Genomic DNA, 26,287 nt, shown 5'->3' on the forward strand with positions numbered 1-26,287 from the left:
GGGGAAGAAAGGAGGCCTACGCCTCTCTGGATCACATCAGCATTTGCAAAGTTATGCAATCTCTGAGACTTCTCCCCTCCGTCCTCCCGCCTCCCCCACTTCGCTTCTGCCCTTCTCCGTCTGGAGATCCTTGGAACTCAGGCGTCCGGGGTGCCCGGGAGCCTCTCTCTCTGCTAGCGCACGGGGCTGTGAGTTGAGCAGGGGGATGGGGAGAGAAAGGCGGATAGTGTCACATGGTTCGTGATAGAAAGAGGGCACTGGGTGCCTGGGTCCTGGAGCGCAGCTCCCTCTCTTTCTGGGAATCCCCTCCCTTCCCAGTTTCTGTATCTCAGCTCTGAAGGCGTCCCAGATTCATGGGTGCTTAGAGATCCGAGCATTCTCTCGTATTCATCATAAAAGGCCATTCATGCTCGGCTTTTTAAAAAAATGTTCTAGTTTGCTTCTCTTAGGGAAAGGCTGGAGTAAGAGATCAGCAGAAGAAAGGAAAGGGTGTCCGAAGGTAAGGGTCACCTCTTAACTGGGTGCCACTTTTCCTCGTCCTGGTGGCACCAACAACATTTAACTTGCTCTGCAATGCAGCTGACCGGGGTGAAGCAGCCCCTTGAGCTTGGGACAGGAAGACGCTTGTATTCGGATCTGAGCCCCGTTATCTTTGGGTATGGGAATTAGGGAGAGGGGACGCATACGCCCTAGCTTTCAAGAGCATTTATTTGGAAATGGAAATCTGGCCTCCAGGGTTCTTCTTTTCCCCAGAGGTTTCGAGCAGGGATGGGGTGGGAAAGTATTCCCAAGCTTCCCAACTCCTTTAAAGAATTTTCTTCCTCTTATCACATTCACAGTCTAGACTCTCCCTGCCCCACTCCAGGAAGAACTGGCAATCCAGATGCCTTCTCTGGAACCCTCTCAACCCCCTCCTAGGAGCCCCAAGATACCCGGAGTGCCTAGGGGGAAGGGTCCGCACCCCACCCTACCCCCGCCCAGCGCCTGCAATGGTTCCACCTTCTCCTTTTCTTTCTCCTTCTTTCGCTCCCTTTTTCTCTCGCGCGCTCTCTCTCCCTCAATCCCTGTTTCTGCGAGGTTGTAGGGTTTTGGTGGTTTTTTTTTTCTTTTTGAAGGGGAGGGAAGAAGGAGGGTAATGTGGGAGGTACCGTCGGAGGAAAAGTAGACGTCAGGAAGAGGGAAGGAGGGAGGGGAAGAGGAAAGAGAGGGAAAGAGAAAGAGACTCAGCGAGACAGAGATATCAAGAGACAAAGTCAGACAGAAAGGGAGATTAGAGAGGAGAAGGGAGAGAGAGAGAGAGAGAGAGAGAGAGAGAGAGAGAGAGAGAGAGAGAGAGAGAGAGAGAGAGAGAGAGAGAGAGAGAGAGAGAGAAGACTGAGAGGGAAGTGTGTGTGTGTGTGTGTGTGTGTGTGTGTGTGTGTGTGTGTGTGTGTGTGTGTGGAGGGGGCGGGGGGCGGGCGGGGGGCGGGCCCCAGGGCTCCCCCTCCTCCCCCCAGCCCTCTCCTCTCTCTGTCCCTCTCTCACTCGCCAACTCCGGGCCCCAGCCGCGGGCGGGCGGGCGGGCAGACGGCGGACGGACAGCATGCTGAGCCTCCTTGTCTGGCTCCTCACTCTCTCCGACACTTTCTCCCAAGGTAAGGACCCCCGATTCCCCACCACACTCGATCCCTAGTCCCCTGGCCCTACGCCTCCGAACCCCCTGACCAGATCCTCCTGCTGGGGGCTAGGGGCTGAACACAAGAAGGGGTTCGCGGGAACGATGGGGAAGTAGTCGGGTTACACTCTCCCCACTTTGCCCAGCTTGGGGATGGAGGTGGCGGTGGGAAAGGGGAGGCCACGAGGTGGGCAAGGAGGTGGAGGTCGTGGAGAATCCGGGGAGGGGGCGAGCGGAGTGCAGAGGGAAGGGATGAGTTTTCCTTTTGATTTCTCCAAGTTGCTTTCTGTGCCTATGCAGAGCGATGGGGCCCGGAGGACCAGAGGGTTTGGGGATGATGGGTGGGAGTAAAGAGCAGTAGGACAAAGTGATCCCTACATCCCCCAGGGTCGGGGGACTTACACTCTAACAACCTGGAAACTGGTCCTGAATATGGCCAAAATCTTGGATGCCTGGGTCCTTGCTAAAGGCGCTAGGATTTTCTGATGCCTGGGATATTAGAGTATGGGAGGGGTCTTGCCCTTTGTGGGGGTAATTAACTCTGAAAACCCCCTTAAATGTAGAGCTGCCCTCTCCCTACTCCAGCTGGGGCCCTGGGGGTGAGGATAAGAATGGAGGTAAGGAGAATCCGTAGCCACAGCCCCAGAGCTGGCTTCAACATGGTGGGGCGAGTTGTTGAAGAAACTCTGGTTAATATCTCTGGCACAGAAATTGGGTATTTATTTATTTTGGTGGGAAGGGGTTGCCAGCATTCCCCCCCCCCCAATTTTGGGGTTCCAGGGTGTGTTGGTGGCTTCAGTTTGCTTAAACCTGACTTAGAAAATGAGTGAGAGCTTACGGGGGTTACCCTGGAGTCTGTGGTCCTCACTAGAGGGCAGAGGAAGATGCTTCTGACTTCTGTCGATTCTCTGGTCATAAGGGTTGGATGTAGGAAGAGGGGAAGGGTGTCATAGTGACCCTTCTTCAGGTAGAATCAGTAACTGGGACAAAGACCTGTGGAGTAGGGGACCTGGCCTGATGGATCTGGTTGTAGGGGACAAAACAGACACACAGATTTGGACACACTGAGACAGACAATGAGTCACACACATAGACACTGAGACACATACTCAGTCGAGCAGACAGACACATGCACTAAGAAACAGATACAGAGTCCTACCAAGATAAATAGATCCACCAGGCTAGACTGCAATAAAGAATGACACATGAACTTAAGACATAGACCTACATAGAGTGGCATAGACACATTGTGAGATACACATAGACACACAGCTACACGTATACACAGATACCCACGCACTAACTCATCCATACCAATACATAGTCACATTCTGATTCTCCCTCCCAAGCCACATATACTCCATGAAATAGATACAAATAAACACATCAACAGATACAGGCTTACACATATATACGGAGAGGCATCTATGGATACCCCCTTAAGAGAGAGAGAGAGAGACAAAGAGATTCAGACCTATAGACATACATGCATATAACCTACAAGAGACATGTAATACTCACAGTGCAAAATGGAGGGGATGATCTTTTATTTATTTATTTATTTCTGGTGATGGAGTTGGGGGAGGAGGTGAAGGTAGTCTCTAGGCTAGGATGCTGGATTGGGGGTTTGCTCTGCCCACTGAGTTGCTTATACGAGCATTTATATGTTTGTGGAGCTGAGCGTTCCTCCTTCCTAATTCTGAAAACAAAAATTGGCTAGGGTTGGGCTGGGGGAGGCCTGATTCCTGGTTCTCCTTCCAAAGGGCTTTGGTTCCTCTTTCCCCACCCCACTCCCCTAGAGGGGAGAGGGAGCACATGGGTGGGGGTGGGGCTGGTTCTGAGGAGGAGAGGGGGACCGAGGCCAGAGCCAGGACCCAGCCTGGCCAGTTAGCAAAAAGTTGGAAAGATGACTTAAGTTCTGACTTTGCTCAGCCAGGCTGCTGAAGAGGGAGGGGACAGATTGGGGGAGGAATGGCTGCTTGGGTCTGTGCATAGGGGTTGTGGGGGAGGGGTTTATGTACCATGTCCATCCCCCTCTTCCCGACCCCCCCACCCCCAACACATACTAGCAATATGGATGTGCCTGAGCCTCTAGGAACAAAAGCACAGCTTGCAAATAGGAGAGACATGTGGATTGCATCGAGGACGGAAATGGTCAGAAAAAGAAAAAGCACATTCTCTCTCTCTCTCTCTCTCTCCCTCTCTCTCTCTCTCTTTCTCTCTCTCTCTCTCCCTCTCTCCCCCCTCCCTCTCTCTCTCTCTCTTCCCCTCTCCCGCTCTCTCTCTCTCTCTCTCTCTCTCTCTCTCTCTCTCTCTCTCTCTCTCTCTCTCTCCCTCTCCCTCTCCCTCTCCCTCTCCCTCTCTCCCTCTGTCTCTGTCTCTCGCCCCCTCTCCCTCTCCCTCTCTCTCTCTGTCTCTCTCTCTCTCTCTCTCTCTCCCTCTCCCTCTCCCTCTCCCTCTCTCTCTCTGTCTCTGTCTCTCCCCCTCTCCCTCTCTCTTTCTCTCTCTCCCTCTCTCCCCCCTCCCTCTCTCTCTCTCTCTCTCTCTCCCCCCCCCTTTCTCTCTCTCCCTCTCTCTCCTCTCTCTCTCTCTTTCTCTCTCTCTCTCTCCCTCTCTCCCCCCTCCCTCTCTCTCTCTCTTCCCCTCTCCCGCTCTCTCTCTCTCTCTCCCCACCTCCCTGGAAGGTGTGTGTGTGTGTGTTTCTGTGTGTGTGGCCTCCCCCACTACTACCCCCAAACAGGAGGCAAAGACAACACCATATAAATGTGTTATGCTTTATTGTGGTATTGGGAAGGTGAGTTCTTTTTTGGTGAGGGGGGAAAGCCAAATACAATTAAGGAAGAAGTATGAGGAGGGAGGGCTGTGGATTGCTGGGGAGTTGTTGGAGTGTGTGTATGTGTTTGTAAAGGGTGATAGGACATCAGGAAGGGAAGGAGGTGGTGGGGTGACTGGGATACCTTGGGTGGGTTTAGAATTCAGAGCAGTCTTCCTATTCCTCTGTCTCTGGTGTGGGGGGTTGGGCAGTGAGAGGGAAAAGGAACGGTGGATTGCCACGGGGGGTCACCATGGTGGGGGTAAGAGGGATAGGGAGAGAAGAGGACACTGTAGGAGAAGGGTATAAGAGGAGAGGGGAGAAGAGAAGGGGGCGCACAACTGGGGGAGAAATAAAATTCACATTTAAAAAATGTCAATGGGCTTCATCAATCTTCATTTTTCACTAAATAATTTTCTGTATCTTATCTAAATGAAAACCATTATCCTTCCCCCGTTTCCATCATGTGCTGGCTCCTCAGACTGATTGCGCTGAAAATTGAAATATTTATTCATTTTCTGGGAGATTTTCTCACTCCACGGTCTCAGGGAGGAGAAATTGAAAAAGAAAGATTAGAGCTAATCAGAGCAACGTGGGATGACAGGCCCGCTGGGGGCCGGGAGCTGCCTCCAAAGGTAGCCCCCCAGGCCTCCCAGGGCTCCTTGGACTGATGCTTTAGGGTGCTGGCTGTGGGGAATAGGAGGGGGGCAGGCCTGAGGCCATTCTGGAATCCCAGCATCCAACCCTTTCCATGTATGCTGTAGCATCCATAACATACACAGGGTGAAAGGCAAGAGGGCAACACAGCCCACCCTGACAATCCCTGCCTTTGAGATGGGGTTGGGGGGAGATAGGAGCACGGAAGAGACACTTGATAATGAAGACTCTCCTGGCTTCTTTTCCTGATCTTATTCTGCACCTCTTCCCTTCCACCCTGTGCTGATGAGGCTTTTAGAAGCTAATCTTTAGGTCCTTCATTGCATTGGTCCTAGGCATATGTAAGCAAGGAAGCAGGAGAAGATGTGACCCTTCCCCCAACTCCCAACCCTGGTAGGCATATTTTTTTCAGCTTGGCATAGAAAGCTTTGGATTTCTGTTCTCCTGGAGGGCTATTTTTGTTTTTTGTTGGGGGGAGTGAGGGAAATCTCTTCTCTCCCTTCCTTTTCGATGAACATCCCCCATTACTCTGAGGCCTGTTCTTATTGGAGGTGGGGGCCCCTCAATCCTCCAATTCTCTCCTCAGATTCTCACCCTGGGCTTCATTTGTAGGTGACTGAATTGAGTGCTCACTGCAGGTAGGGACCATGCCTTTTATTCGTTGGGTATCCTTGCAGCCTCCAGCCCCCAAGTGGGCATACCACAATACTTGTGAGCTGATAATTAATTTGATCATTGGTATCACTGTCCTTTTTTGGTAACAGAGTTGTCTTGCCTTTCCATTAAAACACCTGGAGATAATAACTGGGCATTGAGGTGACTGGATTCTTCTACAGTTCCTCTGTATGGTTCAGTTCTGTCTCCCACCTCCCCCTGTCATTTCCTCAGTTTTGTGCCAAAATACCCTTCCCATCCTCTTACCACTGGGGATGACCAGTCAGTCACCAAAGGTTTGCGGCCATTTATTTAGTACCTGCTATGTTCCAGGCGCTATATAAGTAGGAGGGACAGACACAGAAAGGAAAGGGGATGACCTCTTAGAAAATGGTTCTTGAAAGGTCAAAGGATCGTGGATTTTGAACTTGAAGGGACCTCCAGAAAGAGGCTTAAGAATGACAAAGTGAAAGAGGCCAAGGCTGCAGGGAAAGCTGGAACTTGTTTCTTTTCATCTATTGGTTTTATAATAATTATAATAGCAATTATATAGTGCTTTAAGGTTTACAAAGTGCTTTACAAATGTTTGCATTTCAGTGTCTGGGTAGAAGTCTAGATACTGGCAGAGGTAGAGACCACATAACCCACTGTCTGCCCTCATATAAATTCCTGAGCATCTGGGAGGACTCCTATCTCCTCCTTAACTCACCCCATCTCATGATCAGCTTCTAAGCTAGCCTGGCCTTGGCTAGGTGAAGACCGGAAATTATATTTACAGAAGACTGACTCCTGTACCTCACATAAAATATCACTGCTGAATTTGAAGTTATTGTGCTATCTGTAGTAGGGGAATGAGGGGGGCCAAGGGTCTCCTCTTCTTTGCCTTACACACTCCACGACTGGAATGGAGGGCGATCTGGTTTGGACTTTCCCAAGCCAATGGCTATTTCTGTTAGTGTCCCTCCACCTTTCAGTCCTGTCCTCCTACAGGATCCCTCCCAGACCCTGCCCTGCTCCCCAGACTCTGTCCCAACCCCAGGCCAGTTTCCCCTTTGTCCCTACTCTTCCCCAGTCCTTACCTCTTTTTTCCCAGCATGCCCCAGCTCTTTTTCCCCATGTCACCTCAGTCCCCTGTCTGGTGCCATTGCCTTTCTCTCCTGGGTGTTAAATTGCTTTGAGATACAAAACACCTGAAAACAACCTTTGGGCAGTCAGGGTGGGGGTGAGAACTTTAACCTTTCAAGTTTTTCGGTTGCCTATCATAGGAGCATTTTTTTCCAAGGCCTACTTCTTGCTGCAGCCAGTGGACTGGGATGCACAGTTCTCATCAATTCCATCTAGAGCAGAGTGAAATTGTGCTCCCCTTATGGGCTCCTCTTCTAGGTCCTGCTATCCCAGTCCCAACTAAGAGCCATGGGGTAGATTTCTTCCCAAATACTTCTCTTCCTGACGGTATCCTATGATATAAGTCCCTGAGGAGAAAGGGCTTTACCCTCCCCCAAGAATTCCCCAGCTGTAAATCAGGGTTTGATAAAGGATATCTTTATGGATCTTGAAGTTGGATGGGGGCAGGGAGTAAGAGGAGAAGGAAAAGTTATGGTAGGAAGAAAGAAAGCCCGTCTCCTTTGCCCTAAGATCTGGCAGGGGAAAGGGAAATGGGGCATCTAGGGGTAAATGAGAGAGAAGGAACTCAGAGTGCAGAGACCAAAACAAAAACTTCTCATTTCCCCGATCTTGTATCCCTTCATTGCCCAAGGGCCTCCTTCCCTTATGCCTATCCAGTCTGCCAGGAATCCCAAAACAAAGGGATCCCTTCAGTGTACAGAGCCTCCTGAGGTGCTGCTTCTGGGGCAACCAGGTGATACAGTAGATAGACTTGGGTGTCTAGAGTCAAGAAGACCTGAGTTCAAATCCTTCCTCAGACACTAGCTATGTGACTTTGAGCAAGTCACATCTGTTTGCCTCAGTTTCCTCATATGCAAAATGAGGAAAATAATAGCACCTACCTCCCAGGGTTTCTGTGAGGATCAGTTGAGGTAAATTTTATCAAGATCTGAGCACAGTGCCTGGTCCATAGTAGGTACCATACTAATGTTAGCTATTTTTCCCCCATTCTCTAATTCGGGAACTCTAAGGAGCCCCAGATAGAAGTCATTAAGACTGTTATCCCTATCCCTTAACACATATTTGAGCCAAACCTACACAGGTATGTACATACACACATACATGCACACACACGTCAACATGAGCATGTATAGCATCAAAGAATCACAGAATATTAGAACTGGGAGGTACTTTGGAAGTCATGTTCTCCTTTTTACAGATAAGGAACTTGAGGTCAGAGAGGTGAATTTATCAAAGTTTGCACCACTAGTAAATACAAGAACTGAGATGTGAATGCAGTTCTTCTGATGATGACAACTTAGCCATCCAGAATTCCAGAGACCTGTCCTTGTTCAGAGTTGGACAGAGTTGGGTAGCAGTTGTGTGAGTGGAGAGAAGGACACCTAGGGCCAATGCTTGTGTGTGTGTGTGTGTGTGTGTGTGTGTGTGTGTGTGTGCTATGTCAGCAATGCATCCAGGCCCACTCATGTACACATGCACATGTCATCCTTACTAGAAGCTCATTACATATCCTATTATAGACTTGTGTACTCCAGTGTCTACATGTGTGGACATGCCACATTCATGGTTTATCTACCCGTGCACCTATAGAAGCCTACATGTTTCTCTTTTGGCATTAGTGGGCATTCGAAACTCTTTGAGGGACCAGCCTTTGTCTTTCTCAGTCTGTCTGCATGGTCATCACACACAGAAAGGGACTGTGAATACAGTGGGAGGACAGAACCATTCTCAGGGGATGACCATAGAGATCACAGGTTATAGGCCATACAATGGATACTCAACACAATCCAACAATATAACAGAAGCATATGGAGTATGTTACATAATAAACCATAGTGAGGGCCTGTTAGACTAGTCTTGGGGTTCAAGGGGTGATTCAGAACTGTAGCACTATGGCATGTCAGAACTGTAGAAGTCCTTGCATCTTTCTGGCCTAACCCTCTTATTTGAAAAAGGAAGAAACTGAGACCCTAGAGAAGGCTATGTGATTTACCCAAAGTGATTCAGCAGCAGAACTGAGACGAGAACCTAGGGTTCCTGACTCCCTTTTAGGGGCCCTTCCCATCTAAGCATGATACCATTCCTGGGTTGCGTTCAGATCTCCCACTGTGTGACCGGTCCCTTTTCAGCTGGATGCCTCTGTTTTCCAGCTGTGATAGCTTCCCACCCCAGATACACAAGACAGTGAGCTATCAGTAAGCGCTTTGAGCTCTTGGGAGGAAGATTGCTCTATCTGTGCCAGATGGGGCTGAAGATCACATTTTTCTTCTCTCTCCTGGCCCCCAACCCTCCAACCTCCCGATTTTTTCCCTTCCTCCACATTTAATTTCTCCAACGACTTTTATTAACCTCTGTCATCTCCAGGGGCTAGAGCTTCATCCCTCTCTGCTCTCTTCAAGCCCATTTAACAAAATTGTGATGGTATTGAAATAAATGTGTCTTCCAGCCAGCCAGCCTCTCTGGGATTAAAGGCCTTAAATCCAGGGGTGGAAATCTCTAGCTATTCCTGGCAAATTCAGTTAGTTTCTCTGTAGAAGCTACTGCTGCTTCTTCATTCTTCTTGGGCAAAGATGGGAAGTTAGGTTCGGGTGGGAGTAGCCTTGGGAAAAAACAGTGGGTTAGGAGAGCCCTTTAGAGATAGGCAGGTGTAAAGCATTCTCCAGAAGGCAATAGGGCATTTGCTTAAATGCTCATACAGAAAACTATGTTAACTTTGAAAAGTAGGTGGCAAGGTGTAGAAGTGATAGCTTCTGGATGCTGAGCCCAGTGACCGAGTCCTAAGGGCATTTGCCCTAGTTGCTCCTGAGAAGTTGTTCCACCCTACTCAAAGAGAGAATGCCAGGATTCTTTTTATAGTCAGTGATTCTTGAGGTTTTTTTCTTCTAAGCTTTTTCATTTCTCTCCCCCAGTATGAGAGAGCAGAAGCCCAGGGAGGATGCAAAATGGGAGGGTCATTGGCCACTGGTGGGATAATAGGCAGTGTAGTCTGGTGGAAAGATTCCTGAGCTATTCTTTGCCTCTGCCACTGTGAGTCAACAAGGTACAACTGTCCATGGAGTATTCGACTTGCAGTCAGGAAGACCTCAGATCAAACCTGGTCCCAGACATATATTAGCTGTGTGGCCTTGGGAAAGTCACTTTACTTCTCAGTGCTTCAGTTTCTTCATCTGCAAAATGAAGATGAAAGTCTCATCTACTTCCCAGGATTGTTGTGGGGATCAAATAACATAACATATGTAAAGGACTTCCTTAAAGAAATACATAAATGCTAGTTATTTTTTCTTGAACTAATGATATCATCTCTCTGGCCTTCCATTTCTTTACTTTTAAAACCAGGCTTTTGGACTGTCATTCTATGGCCTTATGACTCAATTTCAGTCCCTGTTCTTGAACTGATGTATGATTTAGGGACAAATCAGTCAATCAACAAACAGAATCTATTATATTCTAGTCACGTTGTCAAGTACTGGGGAGGAAAAAGATGAAGTCCTTGAAAAGTATACATTCCAATGGAAGAGATTACATGTAAACAAGTAAATACAGAATGCACACAATTAATAAAAAGTGGTTTTGGAAGGGAGAGCATGATCATTTAGTGGTATTGGGAAAGGCTTTATGTAGAAGGTAGCAATGCATTTGGGTTTTAGAGGAAGGGGTACATTCAAAGCATGGGGGATAGCCACTGAAAAGACACAGGGATGTAAGATGAGATGCCCTTTGTGAATGACTGTTAATGATGGATTATAAAATTCATGAAGGAGAAGAGTGGGTAAGAAAACTGGAAAGGTAGGAAGGGACCAGGTTATAAAGGGCTGGAAACGCCAAGCAGAGGAGTTTATATTTAATCCTAGAGATAACAGGGGGCCAGCAGAATTTATTGAAAAGAGGTGGGGGCAGTGACATGGTCTGATCTTCAATTCAAGTCTGGTTTTTGCAGTTCTGTTAAGGACTGATTAGGGTGGGGATGGTCTTGAGGTAGAGGGACCGAATAAGATGTTATTGCAATTGTTCAGGTAAGAGATATGATGAGGACCTGAACCAGAGCACTGGCTATGTGAGTGGAGAGAAGAGGATCTGTGTGAGACATGTTGCGGAAACTGCGATGAAATCTGGCAACTTTGGGGCCACTTGAAGTGAGAATGAGAAGTTGAGTATGAACTGGAGGATTGTGGTGCCTTCAATAGCCTTAGTCTCTTTTTCTGTAAAGAGAAAAGGGCATAGGAAGCAAATGATATTAGTGGACTTTTTACTCTTTACCTTAGAATTGTTCTAGGCACTACATCAGGATAGTATCAGGAAATAATATGGCATATAACAGGGTCCTTACCCTCAAGGAGCTTACAATCATATTAAGGCAATGGCATAAACAAAAAATAAGCAAAAAAAAATAGGCAATCATGTAAGACAGTGTATATAAATGACAATTCATAGGATTTTAGAGCTTTAAGGAACATTAAAGCTCATCTAGTCCAACCCTTCCATTTTACAGATGAGGAAACTAAGGCCCACAGGACACATAAGATAGTAAGTAAAGGAACTGGGACTCAAACCTGTCACTTCTGAATTCAAACCCAATGTTCTTTTCATCACACTGTGATGCCTTTTTATAAATGTCTTATTATAGACAGGAAGTAGCACTTACTGTCAACACCAATCAGCAGTTGAGAGGAAGAAGATATTCCCTGCTGTCTTAGAATTATTGGAAGACTTCCTGGAGGAAGAATTTAGGGTTTTTTGCCTTAGTTTGTATCCTCAGCATTTAGCACAGTGCCTGGTATGGGGTAAGTGCTTAATAAATGCTTGTTGATTGACTGATTGATTGGTTGGTTGGTTGGTTAATTGATTCTGCACTTTGAAGGATGACTTGAATGAGGAAAAGGGAAGAGCATTCCTGAAGGGGGAACTGATAAGGCTAAGGAGGCAGGAATATGTGTGTGTATGCACGTGTGTACACACACATACATATAATTTCTGGCATGCTTGGGGAACAATGAATAGATCAATCTGTCTGGAGCAAAGAGTCTGAATAAGAGAGTAAACATATCACCAATAAGAGATTAGTTTGGAAGATCTGTGGGACCCAGATAGTGGAAAGCCTTGAATAACTTATTAAGGAGTTTGGACTTTATCCTGTAGGCAGTGGGAACCCATGGCTAGTTTTTGACAAAGGGTGTGACATAATGAAAGCTCTTGATAAGATTTATTCCTTTCCCCACCCCACTATAAAACTTTCACCTGCCAGTAAGCTCAGAAAATGACTAAGGTTAAGAGATGCCCAGGGTTTGATGGAGTGGGAAGCAGTTAGGAAGGGAAATCAAAAGAATCTGGTCTCTGGTCTTGCCATCAACTAAGTGTAAGGGAGAGAAAGGATTAAACTGGATGTGTGACACTGGGCAAGATTAAGAATAACTGGCATTTATATATACATCTAGTGGTGGAGTAGATTGAGTGCTGGCCTGAGATCAGGAAGATCTGAGTTCAGATCTGAACTCATATCCTAGCTGGGAGAACCTGGACAAGTCACTTAATCTGTTTTTCTCCATTTCCCCATCAGTAAAAAGGAGATCATAATAGCACCTACCCTGCCCCCCTCTTCACCCCTGGGTTATTGTGAGAATCTAATGAAATAATACTTGTAATGTGCTTTCCAGACCTCAAAGTGCTGTGTAAATGCTAGCTATTCTTGTTTATTATTGTTGTTATTATTAGTATATACCACAAAGTTCAAAGTGATCTCTTTTGATCCTCAAAACAGTCCTGCGACTACTCAGAGACATCTCAGTGCTCACACAGTTACTAAATGTCAGAGAGAATTGAGAAGTTAAGAAACTTGCCCAGAGTCATGCAGCTAGTATCAACCAATCAATCAACATTTATTAAGCTACTATGTGCCAGGCACTGTGTTAAGTGTTAAAGATACAAAAAGAGAAAAAAAGACAGTTCCCCACCCTCTGTTGTTTTTCAGTCGTGTCTGACCCCTTGTGACACCATTTGGGGTCTCCTTGGCAGAAATACTGGAGTGAAGGACCTAAAACATTCCCAAAAGACTCTTGAGGCAAAATGCCATCCACATCCAAAGAAAGAACTATGCAATCGGAACGTAGAATGAAGCAGACTATTTTCTCTTCTGTTATGTTTTGTTTTGTTTTTTCTCATGGTTTCTCCTATTCATTTTAATTCTTCTATGCAACATGACTAATGTGAAAATGTGTTTTATGAGAATGTATGTGTAGAACCCACATAAGGTTGCAAGCCGTTTTGGAGAGGGAGGGGAGAGAGAAGGGGAGAAAATTTAAGACGTGAAAGTGATTGTTGAAAACTGAAAACAAGTAAATTAATTAAATTTAAAAAAAATACAGTGGTTTGGTATTTCCTTCTCCAGCTCATTTTACAGATGGAGAAACTGAGGCAATCAGGGTGAAGTGACTTGCCCAGGGTCACACAGCTAGTAAGTGTCTGAGTCCAGATTTGAATTCAGGAAGATGAGCCTTCCTGACTCTAGGTCCTACACTCTCTATCCATCGTGCCACCTAGCTGTCCATGCCGTGGGCCCTGTGAGTTTATAATCTAATGAGTGGTATGTATGTATCAGAAGCAGAATTTGAACTCAGACCTTCCTGGTTTTGAGACCATCTCTCTAGATCCACTATACCATACTGCATTTCATATAAGTGAAAGAAAGGATTAAATACAAGGCACAGGAGAATGTCCTGGCTGGAAACACTAACTGCCAGCCATCGGGTGGGGAGAAGGAGGTGGTGCCTGCGATGAAGGGATTAAAGTCAGGGAGAGGAGGGGTACTAAATGTTAGTACAGGAGGGAGGGAATCCAAGGGATGCCAGGGACTAAGTACAAAGGAGAAAAAGGATTAAATATGGGGGAGGGGTGGAACTAAGTACCAGGAATTGGGAGACCAGGTACAAGAGATTTTTGAACTCGTTTCTAGGGATGGAGGTACTAAATGCCACAGGGGAAGAGGCTAAATGCTGGGTCAGGGAACTAAGTTTGGGGAATGGAGTGACTATGTCTTTCTAGGGGCAAGATTCTCAAAGACTGAGGGCTCAGAAGTGCAGTCCTATTTATGAATGGCCCCTTCTGATAATACCCAGTTTTGGCCCTCCACATGCTCTGGATGAAGGACTGAGGGAGTCAGGATCCAAAAGATTTGATTTTCTAGAGACAAAGGAAGGTCCAGTAAAGCTTCTCCCTGCCATGTCTCCTAGCCCCTATGTCCAGTCTCTACACACACACACCCATCCCTGACAAATTCTCTGACTTCACCCATGGAGTGCCAATGACTCCAATTTCTAAATTAACTTTGTCCTTGTAATCAGCTTAGCTGGGATTTTTTCCCCTCTCTCTGCCTCCTTCCTGAATTCTCCCAGGAAGGGCCTGGGGCTCTCTTCACTCCATTACCCAGCATTGTCAAGCCACAAGATGCTTTTAACTGCGTCTTCCCATTTCTCCCTTAACTGGGAGGTTATTAACAGTAAAAGGGCTGGGAAGGGTAGAGGAGCAGGGGCCTTCAGGGGAGGATGTACTCCAAAAAGCCAGAAGACACAGACAGGCACAGTAGATCCTATGAAAGAGAGATTATTTCTCTCTTTGTCTCTTTCTGTCTCAGTTTCCCTCTCCCCTTTCTCTTTCTCTGTCATTATCACCATCACCACCAACACCACCATCAAGTCTAAACCCTTCTCATTTTCCACATGAAGAAACAACAGAGATCCTAAGAGTGGAAGTGACTTCTCCAAGGTCACACAGGTACTAGTAATAGAGTAAGGATCAGAACCCATCTTCTCTGATTCCAAATCCAGTACTCTTCCCACTCTGCCATGTCAATTAACTTGCTTATTTTCTGGGGAGCAATGCTGATTGAGCCTAGTGACTTGTCGTGGTAACCCAGCTAGTAAGTGTCTGAGGCTTAATTGGAACTCAGATCTTCCTGACTCCCAAGTTGAGTACTTTAATCACTAAGCCGCCTATGGAGACATTCTTGGTATTCTCTTTGCTCTACAGCCCCCAAGATGATTTTCTGTTGTTCAGTCATTTCAGGCGTGTCTGAGAAACTGAGACAAATAGGGTTAAGTGATTTGCCCAGGGCCTTACAGCTAGTAAGTGTCTGAGGCCATATTTGAACTCAGATCTTCCTTATATCAGTCTAGGGCACTCTATCCACTGCACCACCTAGCTGCCCAAGATGATATTTAGTTCATCCAGACCACAGGATCCTCTGATGGAATCTAGAAAATGAATGCTTGGAAAATACCATGTTATATACTGTGGAAAGAGCACTGGCTTTGGACCCAGGAGACCTGAGTTGACGTCCCCCCTCTGTGCCTTTCTACCTGTGTGACCTCCCTGGGGCCTGTTTTCTCATTTGCAGCATTATGGGGTTAGAACTCATAGCCTCTGAGATCCCATCTGCCTCTTGATCTATGATCCTGTGGTCTACAACCAAGACTGACCTTCCCCTTGGGCTCTCCTGACTGATCTCAGGGATATTCCTCAATTGGTCAGAATGGTTCAGAGAAAAAAGTTCTAAACTTATAATCAATCGGTGGCATAGTAGATAGAGCACTTGTCCTCCAGCTGGGACAAATTCAGTTTTAGATGCTTACTAGTTGTATGACCCTGGGCAAGTCACTTTAACCTCTCTATGCCTCAGTTTGCTCATTTGTAAAATGGAGATATTAATACCTATTTTCCAAAGTTGTTTTGAGGATAAAATATAATATTCATAAAACCCTTTGTAATACCTAAAGTACTATGTAAAGGCTTATTATTATGAGCTATAGTCATTAAGTGGTAATGACTGTCTTCATTCTCATACCTGCTGAACGCTATGGAAAGCAAGTTCTGAAGACATTGTCCCTGCTCTGAAAGCCTGAAGTCGAAATGAGACAAGCTAATGTTGGTGGAGATGTAGAAAGCCAGGCAGCAGAAAAAAGTTGAAATAGAATAACAAATTCTCTATTATCCATGCCAATGAAGGCATCTGATAATCTGGATGTTCTCAGAATCATCTTGGGGGTTATAGATTAGGGAGAAAATCAGGGAAGGCTCTCTAAGTGTTAGAGATTAGAGTGTCCATCCTAGAGTCAGGAAGACCTGAGTTCCAATTCAGTCTCAGACCCTTAATAGCTGTTTGGTCCTGGATAAGTCACTTAACCAGTCTTAAGTTCATTTTACACATGTGCAAAATGGAGGTAATAATAGCATCTATTTCACAGAGTTCCTGTGAGGATCAAATGAGATTATGTATGTAAAGTGGTTCGCAAACCTTAAAGGGCTATGATGATGATGATGATGATGGTGGTGGTGGTTGAGGATGGAAAGCCAAATGGTTATTTACAATGCAATAGAGTATGTGCAGGCTTTTTTGGTTGTTATTGTTGATTTTATCAGAAGATTTACCTTCCCAGTTATGCTTGTCTCAGTCCAGTATGAAAATGTATTTGTTTCATTCCTGAGCACACAGAGACTCATGATGGGAGGAAGTGGCAGGTAGCAGGTGGCAGGAAGAAGTCTGTCAAAGACCAAAACATTCTGTGTACAATTTGAAAATTACATAAGTCCTCTACAGATAATCAAGATCTGACTTCCCTGTTTGAACTTGGAGTATAAAGAATTGAAAGAGTATGGAACTTCTTGCTCAAAACATTGAGCTTTTTGGTCATGTTTAATGGCAACCTCCCCCACCTCCACTGGAGAAGTATGATACTGTAGCCCAGCTCGATGAGTTAGTTTAACAAGATACAAGGAGAATAACCATGTTAGTTTTAAGTGCAGAGTCAAGAACTGGAGAAATCATTTCTGTGTTCTAGAGAAGGGCAGGCAAAGGGATGGTAGAGGGAACATGATATAAAAACTCCAGTATCCAGCAGGTTCTAGGACTGGCCATTTTTTCTCCCCAATTTTCAACTTAGAATATCAGAGGATTTTTTCCCTGGGGAAATATATCTCCAATTTTATAATGAAAGTCAAAAGGAAACATTGAATTCACTTTTCAGCTAACTTGGTTGTATTCCATATGGACTATGCCATAAACCGATGAATATATTTTGACAATGTATACCCAGGGTTAGGGTTCTATGTGTTTTGAGATATGGAGGGAGACCTGAGAATACAAAGTTAATAACATATCATTCACATAAAAATTTAAGGTTTCCAAAACATTGTACTTTGTTGTTGTCACTGGTACTTGGTTCTCGAAGAGGACTGATGATATGACCATGGTGATGCTTGACTTGCCCACGAACTGGAGATGAGGCAGAGCTGCATGAACGTATCAACCTCACTCTCTCTTTTGAGCTATCCAGTGAAAATATGCCAGCCTCATTTTACAGATGAGGAAACTGAAGCAGAGCAACCTGTTTATTGATAATGAGGCCAGTAAGCTGTAGCACTAGGACATTAACCCAAATCTCCTAACTCCTAGGTCCAGTGTTATTTCCACAGTACCACACCCCAAGTGCCAAGAGAGGGCATCTGCTCGCCAGAAGAAATTCTTTATTTTCTTCTCTAGATCTAGTCACAGGACTGGTCCGGGTAACCTTTCTCAGCCACCCCTTTCTTGTGCCTCCAGTCACCCCTTGGACATGGCTTATTCTCAATAGTTGTTCTCCTTTCTCCTCCTTCATGCCTCCCCTTACTCCCAGCTGGGACCTGTGTTAATGATTTTCACTGGAATTTGTTTGTTTACAATTTTTAAAAGCCCCCAGAATTCAGTGCTTTATGGGAGGTTTAAGGAAAAACACTTTGTCAGCTGCATACCAGGGCCATGACACTTGGAATGAAGAAAATGAAGGGAGAATATAGCCAAAATGGGGGTGGGGTGGGAGTGGAATTGTAGCTTCAGAAAGTTTGGAGAGATTGTTTATTGAGTTTATGTGCAATAAAGAGCAGTGGTTTGGGGGCAGGGGGTCTGAGTTCAGGGAATGGATGAGTCCTTCACTTTAGCCTCTTGGTAAGTCAGTCAGTAGTGGAGGCGTGGTGTGCTCCACTGGCAAAGCCCAGACCACCATAGGGCACAGTGGAATCACAGAATGATGAAGACATTTCCATTGCCCTCAGCAACATAAGAGAAACAAGCTACCCCTTTCCCATCTGACTACCCTAACTAAAACAGGTAGCTAGGTGGTGCAGTGGATAGAGCACCAGTGTAGGAGTCAGGAGGACCTGAGTTCAAATCTCACCTCAGACACTTGACACTCACTAGCTGTGTGACCTTAGGCAAGTCACAACCCCAATTGCCTCGTCCTGGGTCATCTTCAGTCATCCTGATGAATATCTGGTCACTGGATTCAGATGGCCCTGGAGGAGAAGTGAGGCTGATGACCTGCACAGCCCTCCCTCACTCAAAACACAGTCAAGTGCAAGTCATGTCATTATTTCTCTGATGGTATGGTCTTCTTCAGCAATGAAGGATGAACACACCCTTACTAAAAGTTATTTAATTAGTAGTCTCTGTCACTTCCTAAAGGTATAACTTTGGACAAGTCACTTCCTTCTCTTGCCGTAGGTTTTATCTATAAATTGGAGGGATTGGACTAGATTATCTCTAAAATCTCTTCTAGCTCTAAATCTCATGACTTCCATTGATAAGTCCAGGTGTCTGCAATTGGAAATGCTAACCAAGACGTTCTGAAAGGTTGCAGAAAAGGTCAGGCAGCCTAGAGTCTTGGTTGGGGGAAGGAAAAGCAGAATGGTTTTTCTTTTCCAGTGCTAAAGCTTTCTAGAATTTTCTGTTGAGGCTGAAGGTATATCTCAGTCCATTGAAAGAAAGAGAGAGAGAGGTCTCTTCTATCTCTGAAGGTCTGGAAAGGAGATTTCCATCATCTCCTTCAGTCATCCGTTATTACTTCTAACAACCCCTAGCATTCAGAAAATTCTTCTTGAATATCCACCTAGGGAACAATGGGTTTTCCCTCTTCTTTCTGATAACCTCTCTAGGGACTTAAAGACTGTCATTGGTTCATCCTTCTCTCTTTTAGATTAAATAATCCGCTCTCCTTCAAGGTCTTTTTCATTGCCTTATGTATAGTAAAGCCATGGCTGAGGATTTCTAATGTGTGTGTGTGTGTGTCTGTCTGTGTGTGTGTGTGTGTGTGTGTGTGTGTGTGTGTGTGTGTGTGTGTGTGTGTGTTGGGATGGAGGGAGGGAAGAATTTAACCCCTTTTTGGATCTTATGGTGAAGTTCCAGCTCAGGATTACAATGAGAAAGTAACAACAGGAATCTGGTTTGGCTTTAAGCAGACAAGGTCTTTCCCCACCAATCCAGTGTCCCTTTATTTACTACAAGGTACTTACTCATAGTACTTACTCATGAGGTTATCCTGCCCAGACCAGCTGAAGGACCCCTATTCATTCTCATTTGACATTGTATATGTCAACTTCATTCATCTCTGTCCCTCCTGTGGGTTGGGCAACACTGGAAAGAAAACTCACAGGGAACTGGAATTAAAACACAAATCCCTCCAGGGATGGAATTTAGGCAAGGAAGAGATGGCCAGAAGAGTGGTACCAAGTAGAAAGGGCTTGCCTGAGTATCACTGATTATACATATTCCCTCCCCTTGAGGTCATCTAATCATGCCCTCTGTCCAGCATTGCCCTTTGGGATCAGGCAGCTGTTTTACCACAAGCCACCGAGCGATGTAACATCACAGCCAAACGTTCGTTGGAGGGCAGAACCGACTCAGTCACTCTGGGTGAAAGGAGAATACAGACAAAGGAAGAAATAGAGTTCCTGCTCTTGGAGAGCTCCCATTCTATTGAGGCAGGACATCTTCTCCCTCTAGGACAACACAAACATAGACAAGGGGATGTATTATTAATTACAAATTCTGAATTTGAGGCATCAGGGAAAGGGAGATTGTTGAGAGCCGAGGAAGTAGAATCAGGAGTCTGCCTGGGGAGGCTAGCTAGAGGACAAAAATGGGGACCAGAATTGGAAAAGAGAGTAGGGACAAGCCTGGATGGCAAAAAGTAGAAGTGGTATTTCAAATGGAAGACAATTCTTCAATATAAAGACTTAGAGGTGGGAGGGATTGTGGGACAAAGAATCAGATTTGCTTTGTTGGGGCAGAGTTCAGCTTGAGTGGTCTGGGGAAAGGAGCTATTTCTTGTTGTTCAGTCATTTTAGACAGTATCCGACTCTTTGTAACCCCATTTGGGGTTTTCTTGGCAAAGATACTGGAGTAGGTTGCCATTTCCTTTTCTAGCTCATTATACAGATGAGGAAACTGAGGCAGACAGGGTCATACAGCTCATAAGTGAGTTATATCTATGCCTTATTAGGGGTGAGCCTTTGATTTCACAATGACCCAAGGACATAAATCCCTTGTCCATAGTGGGGAAGTGGTTAGGTAGGAGTGGCCCTGCTGTTTTGCCCTCTGGAAGGTTTCTTCCCCAGACTTGAGGACAGAATGCATAGAAAATAAAGTTAGACAGCAGAATGCATTTAATAATCATACTAGTAATAATAAATGATAACAACAAACTAGGTATCACTTATGTAGGGCTTTAAGGTTTGGAAAGAATTTCTCATATTATCTCATCTGGTCCTCTCAACGACCCTGTGAAGTAGATATTGCTATTATTCCCATTTTACAGATGAGGAAACTGAAGCTGAGTCAGTGACTGGCTTTTCCTGATAGAGAATCATGGTTATATTTGGTTGGGAAGGTGATGAAATCTTTATTCATAAAGATCTTAAGAATAAAATGGTTCCTGGTTTCTAAGTCTAAACTAGGTGCTATCCTGAACCGAGAGGCTGGGGAAGGGATGAGATGACCTTTTGTGATCTTGCCCTTTAGGCATGGTTATTCAGATAGAAACAAGGAAGTTAGCATCCTTCCTCTTCCTCCTCTCCCACACTTATCCATAGGATTTAGATGCCAAGGATCTTAATCTAGATTCCATAAACCTAAATATGTGTGTGTACATATATATATTATATATATACGTATATATGTACATATTCATACACGCACTTATATACATATACACACATACATATATATACCTATAGGTATATATAATTATTTCAGTATAATGGTTTTCTTTGTAATCTTATGTATTTTATTTTGTGGATTTAAAAGACATTAATCTGAAAAGGGGTTCCGTGGGCTTCCCCAGACTGCCAAATTTGTCATCACACACATACACACACACACATATACACACACACACACACACACACACACACACACACACACAAGAAACTCTGTCTTAGAGCTAGCCCACTCTTTTTATTTTACAGATGATGAGACTTGGCTATGATAACACAGGGAATTAATGTCAGTCAGAGTTGGAAGTTCCCAACCGGGTGATCTTTCCACTACACCATGCCTAGATTCACAGAATATCAGAGCTGGAATATCAATATGAATATCAATCAGGATATCAATTAGAATGTCAATCAGGAAATCAGTCAGTCAGCAAACATCTATTAGGCACCAGCTATATGCCAGGCACAGTGCTAAGCACTAGGGATATAAATACGAGTAAGGACAGTCCCTGCCCTCAGATAGTTTCCAATGAAATTAGGAAAGACAACACTTATAAAAGGAAGTTGAAAAGGGAGGATGGGGAGGAGTCATCTAGCTTAACCCCCTTTTTTTTGCAGATGAGGAAACTGAGGCCCTGAGAGGCAAAGCCGCTCACCTGCCCAAGGTTACCCAGCCAGCTCATAGCAGAGGTGGGCCTAGGATCCAGATTTCCTGGCTCCCAAGCCAGGGCATTGTCCAAAGCTGGGCAGAGGGAGCAGCGTCGAGTGGCTGGAGGCCTCTGCCTGGTGCCCTGGCACCGGGAGCCTCTCCCAGCCTGCTTGGCTGAGGTCACCCCTCTTCCACCCTGGAAATCCCCGGCCTCGCCAGTGCTCCTGGCTCCTGCTGGCCCCTGCCCCTCCCTCCCAGCTGCCAGGCTCCCTAGGCCCTTTCCCCTCCCGCTGTCCTTCCCCTGTCTGTCGGTCTGTCACTCGGCAGGAGTAAAACGTTGCCTGCTCCAGGAGCATTCGGCGCTTGATAATTTGTGGATTATAGCTAACTCTCGATAAAGATTCCCCTAATTGCTTGGCTCACCTCAGGTTCTATCATCAAAGCAAAGCCGTTAGGCCCCCCTCTCGCCCTCCTTTTCTTTTTATTATCTCTTAATTAATCACTCTGGCTTTCACACTTAGCAGATAATTACAGTCTCCTGGGCACGCAGCTCATTTTCATAACCTCCTGCTCCAAGTAGGCAGCTGAGGGGGGTGAGGATGGGGGAGGGGGAAATGAAAGAGGGGGGAAGGGGGGAGGGAGGAATCAGGATGGGGGACAGAAGAGAGGGAAGAAAACTTGAGCGAGAGCAGAATGGGGACAGTTGTAGCGTCAAACCCTGAACAGCGAACTTAGGATGCTTGCCAGGGTTCTGGGTGAAGTGACTTGTTCAGAGAGTAGAGGGGGAAATGCCCAGAATGCCAGGAGATGGTCGAGACAGCATGGCCAAAGGTTAACACTGTGGCTTCCTCTCAGTCTCTAGGAAAAAGTTCTGATTGCCCACCCGAAGGGCCACCAGGCACAGGCCTCAATGCCACCTGGCCAAGCCACAACACTGTGCCCTGGGCTGTTGCATTGGATTGGCAGGATGATGTGCTGAGGGGCTTCAAAGAGAGAGGAGATTCTTTGAAGGAAATTGGGGATATTTAGCCTGCAGAAGAGAAAACTTCAGGGGCACATGATAGCTGTCTTCAAGTATTAGAATGACTGTCCTGTGAAAAAGGGATTAGATTGGCCCACTGATCGTCTCACCATGTTACTACCCTGCTTAAAAATCTTTAATGGCTCTGTATTTCCTCCTGAATAAAACACAAAGCCATCAACCTGTCATTTAAAGACCCCTCCCCCATAATCTACCTCCCTAACTTTCTGGTACTATTTCACATTGCTACCCTTCATATGCCCTCTGTTCTACACTGGCCTCCCAGTGCCTCCCCTTATATGACCTTAAATTTCCCCCATCACCAAAGCTCCCTTCCTCCTCCTCCCCTTCACATCTTAGAATGCCTACTTTCCTTCAAAGATCAGTTCAGGTGCCCACATGAGTCCCTTAGTGATTCCCCCAGTTATTAATGCAATCTTTTGTTCAGGCAGTTCCAACTCTTTGTGACCCCATTTGGGGTTTCCTGTCAGAGATACTGGAGTAGTTTACCATTTCTTTCTCTAGCTCATTTTACAGATGAAGAAACTGAGGCAAACAGGGTTAAGTGACCTGCCTGGGGTCACCCAGATAGTGAATGTCTGAGGTTGGATTTGAACTCAGGAAGATGAGTCTTTCTGTCTCTGGACCCAACACTTTATTCACCAAGCTACCTAGCTGCCCCTAGCTTGCCTAGCTCTGGAAATCACTTGGTACTTCATCTGTATTCATGTGGTTTGTCCCTCCCCAACTCCTTCCCCACAGAATGTAAGATACTTATGGGCAAGGACCATTTTGTCATGGATAATAGATCAAATATAAATGAGTATGTATAAATATAAATTGATATTATATCAAATATAAATGAATATGTGTAAGCTGGTTTGTTAACCTTATTTCCTTAATATAAACATCTGTGATTATTATCAATCATCATCATCATCCTCATCATTCCTAGAACAGTCTCAAAGTGAAATCTCTCCCTGGCTACCCCCATTCACCTCCTCTGCTTAGAACCATGATCAGGCTTGATGGCATGCCATGTGTATTGGTACTTAGAATCATATACATCTTAGTCTATCTCCTGCCTTTCTCACCTCTTCCTCCTCACATCCTGTTCGGGCCTTGGCACCACTCACTGTTCTGGCTCTAGCCTTTCTGTAGGTTGTCAGCTTAAAAATCCTCATCACAGCCTCAGTCAATCAATAAGACCTTAGGATACCTTATTTTTCCTCCACCCACAACCACCTGTGGTCTCTGGCTCACATCAGTGCTTCATAGCTCATCATTGCTGCACCACGGGAATATCACACAACATATGAGCATCAAACGTCTTATAGATAATATCCCAAAAGCAAAAAAAAAAAAACCCCTCAAAGGTCACAGAAAACTCATTCCTTCATACTCCTACCCAGGCCCATCCTATCCTGTTTGCTTTATTCCCACTAGTCTATTCATTCTTCCTTTCCCTAGAACTGGGAAAGAGGTGAAGTTGAAATGAGAAATTAGGGTCTCTTCTTTCTCACCCAGAGAATTTGCCTGGATCGAGGAGGGTCACTTAACCTTGTAAATCTGGAGTGCAATAGGGGATGATTCACATGGAATCTAAAATCCTCTGGAGATTTCCAAAAGCAAATACCCTCCTTTAAAATTATTGTTAGCCCACGGCTATTGGTGACCGCTAAGGGGTGGTGATCACAGCAGCTTGGTGGTCTGTGGGGTGGTGGAAAGCAAACCGAATTTAAGAGTCAGAATACCTGAGTTCAGATCCTGGCTCTACTTCCCCTGGAAAATGATATAATTGGATTAGCTGATTTCTAAGGTATCTTCCAGCTCTAATTTCTGCCATTTCAGCTTTAATCTCTTTATCTGTAAAATGGGAAGATTGAGCTAAGTCACCTTTAACCTTCCTTCCAATTCAAAACTCTGTGAGCCTATATAATCTGGGCCCAGCTCCCTCAGGACCACTTCTCTTTGCTCCCATCCCCCATCTAACATCTCTGACCTTGTATTCCTACAGTTAGAAGTTGACCAACCCAAGTCCATCCCTGACAAAGCCAACCTGATGGTAGTTGGCATCGTGATAACAGTGGATCTTCCAACATATTTTCAACACAATGTCTCATGATGGCTCAACAAGTGGTAGGAAGGGTGAAAGGTTGAACAATAGGACACATAAGGTAGAATTAATGAGATGAAGGTCATTTATGGATGATCTTAGAATGGCATGCCAGTCTGTGGGGCACTGTCAGAGTTCTTGATTCCCACATAATAGATTGTAAGGAAATTGCACATAGTAGGTACTTAATAAATGTTTAATGTTGAATTGAAATATACCTGGTGTTCCAAAAGTATTAGTGAAGTTTTAAGTTTTAGTAGCTAGGAGTTTTGGAATACTCTGTATTTAAACTGCAGTGGGAGTGAATATAGTTATCTGATAGTAAAAACTTCTTTACTGGATGGTCAAATAGGCTGACTCTATCTCATTTCCCTAGGAGAAGGGGAGAGCTTCCCATCATCTAGAGTTAGGTTTTAGTAGGAGGCTGGGGAATGGACCAGGTAAACTTTAAGTACTGCCTTGTCTCAATAGCAGAGGACTTGCCTAGCTCTCTTCTGAATGCCATATGAGAACCATTAACCGTGTTCATGTGATTCTTAACTACATCAAACGCTCAGAACTCTTATAGCATTTATTGTATATATCACTTATTGGGATTGAGGTCTTCTGGATAAATTCCTGGGAATATGAAGTTGGGAAGACCTGGGTGTGAATCCTGTCTCTGACACAAACTAGCCGTGACCCTGGACAAGTCAGCCTCTCTGAGCCTTGGTTTCCTCACCAATGAAATGGGAGTAATAATATCTATAGTACCTGTCACATTGAGTTATGAGGTTTAACTGAGAAAATGTCAGTAAAAACCTTTGTAAACCTTAAACAACAACGTTAGTTATAAGGACCTTAGTATATATCCTTCCTTGCAGTGTTATTCTTTAATGTATGTATTTTCTCTTCCCAACTGTCCTTGGAGATGGGTTACTATATATACTGTACCTTAATGTTTTTTAGTCAGGGTAGTCATATGGGGAAGGGATATCCTGTACCATGATTTTTGCTTTCTCTTTCCTCCCAAAGGATAATTGCCTTATTCATTTGATTCAATAAAATTTATTTATTCAATACACACATTAAGTCAATCATTTATTTAATTTAAATTAATTATTAAGATATATTCATTAAGTACCTCCATGTGTCAAATACTATGCTAAGCACTGGGTATACAAAGAAAGGCAAAAGACAGTCCATGCCTTTGAGGAGCCCATAGTCTAATGGAATCCACTCTATGGAAGGCTCTGTGTTCATTCAGAGATGGGCCCTAGGGACACAAAGATGGCAATGATGTAGGCCCTGCTTTGGAGGAGTTTCAGTTTGAAAGGAGGTAAAGACCTGTCTTAGAGATTTGAGTCATTCCTTGAGAAGTGTCCTGGAGATAGAATGGTGAAAGTTGTGAACTAAGTCAGTTCCCTAGAGGCCTCTAATACAGAGTTTCTAATATTCTCCCCTTCAGAGGAACATAGGAATTGGAGACAAAGGGGTTCCCACAGGTCCAACCAGGATCCTGGCTTCTCTGACAGGGACCTCTAGCATGTGTTTTCCTACCCAAAGACTGACTTTGAGTCCAGCAACCTCTGAGCTGGAATCACTAG

The 26,287-nt window shown here is 45.1% G+C and overlaps 1 protein-coding gene and 1 long non-coding RNA gene across 6 annotated transcripts in view; one reads left to right on the plus strand and one right to left on the minus strand.

Annotated features, from left to right (window-relative positions):
* The first annotated feature begins 1,391 nt into the window (after positions 1–1,391).
* KIRREL1 (kirre like nephrin family adhesion molecule 1) overlaps positions 1,392–26,287 on the plus strand; it is a 159,281-nt gene continuing 134,385 nt past the window's right edge. For 3 of the 5 annotated variants that reach the window (XM_072647339.1, XM_072647342.1, XM_072647338.1), the window contains exon 1: positions 1,497–1,634. In XM_072647339.1, coding sequence (XP_072503440.1) covers positions 1,583–1,634 — 52 coding nt within the window. In that variant the 5' untranslated portion in view covers positions 1,497–1,582. Of the gene's footprint in view, positions 1,635–26,287 lie in introns of all 5 variants that reach the window. The other 2 variants (XM_072647341.1, XM_072647343.1) reach the window with 2 other exon arrangements.
* On the minus strand, positions 9,224–16,431 carry LOC140528975 (uncharacterized). The gene is made up of 2 exons (XR_011975377.1): positions 16,320–16,431; positions 9,224–10,069 (listed from the first exon to the last, which is right to left on the minus strand). It is a non-coding gene; the product is annotated as an uncharacterized lncRNA (long non-coding RNA).

The sequence above is a fragment of the Notamacropus eugenii genome, chromosome 2 (assembly GCF_028372415.1).
Source record: "Notamacropus eugenii isolate mMacEug1 chromosome 2, mMacEug1.pri_v2, whole genome shotgun sequence".
NCBI classification, from domain to species: Eukaryota; Metazoa; Chordata; class Mammalia; order Diprotodontia; family Macropodidae; genus Notamacropus; species Notamacropus eugenii.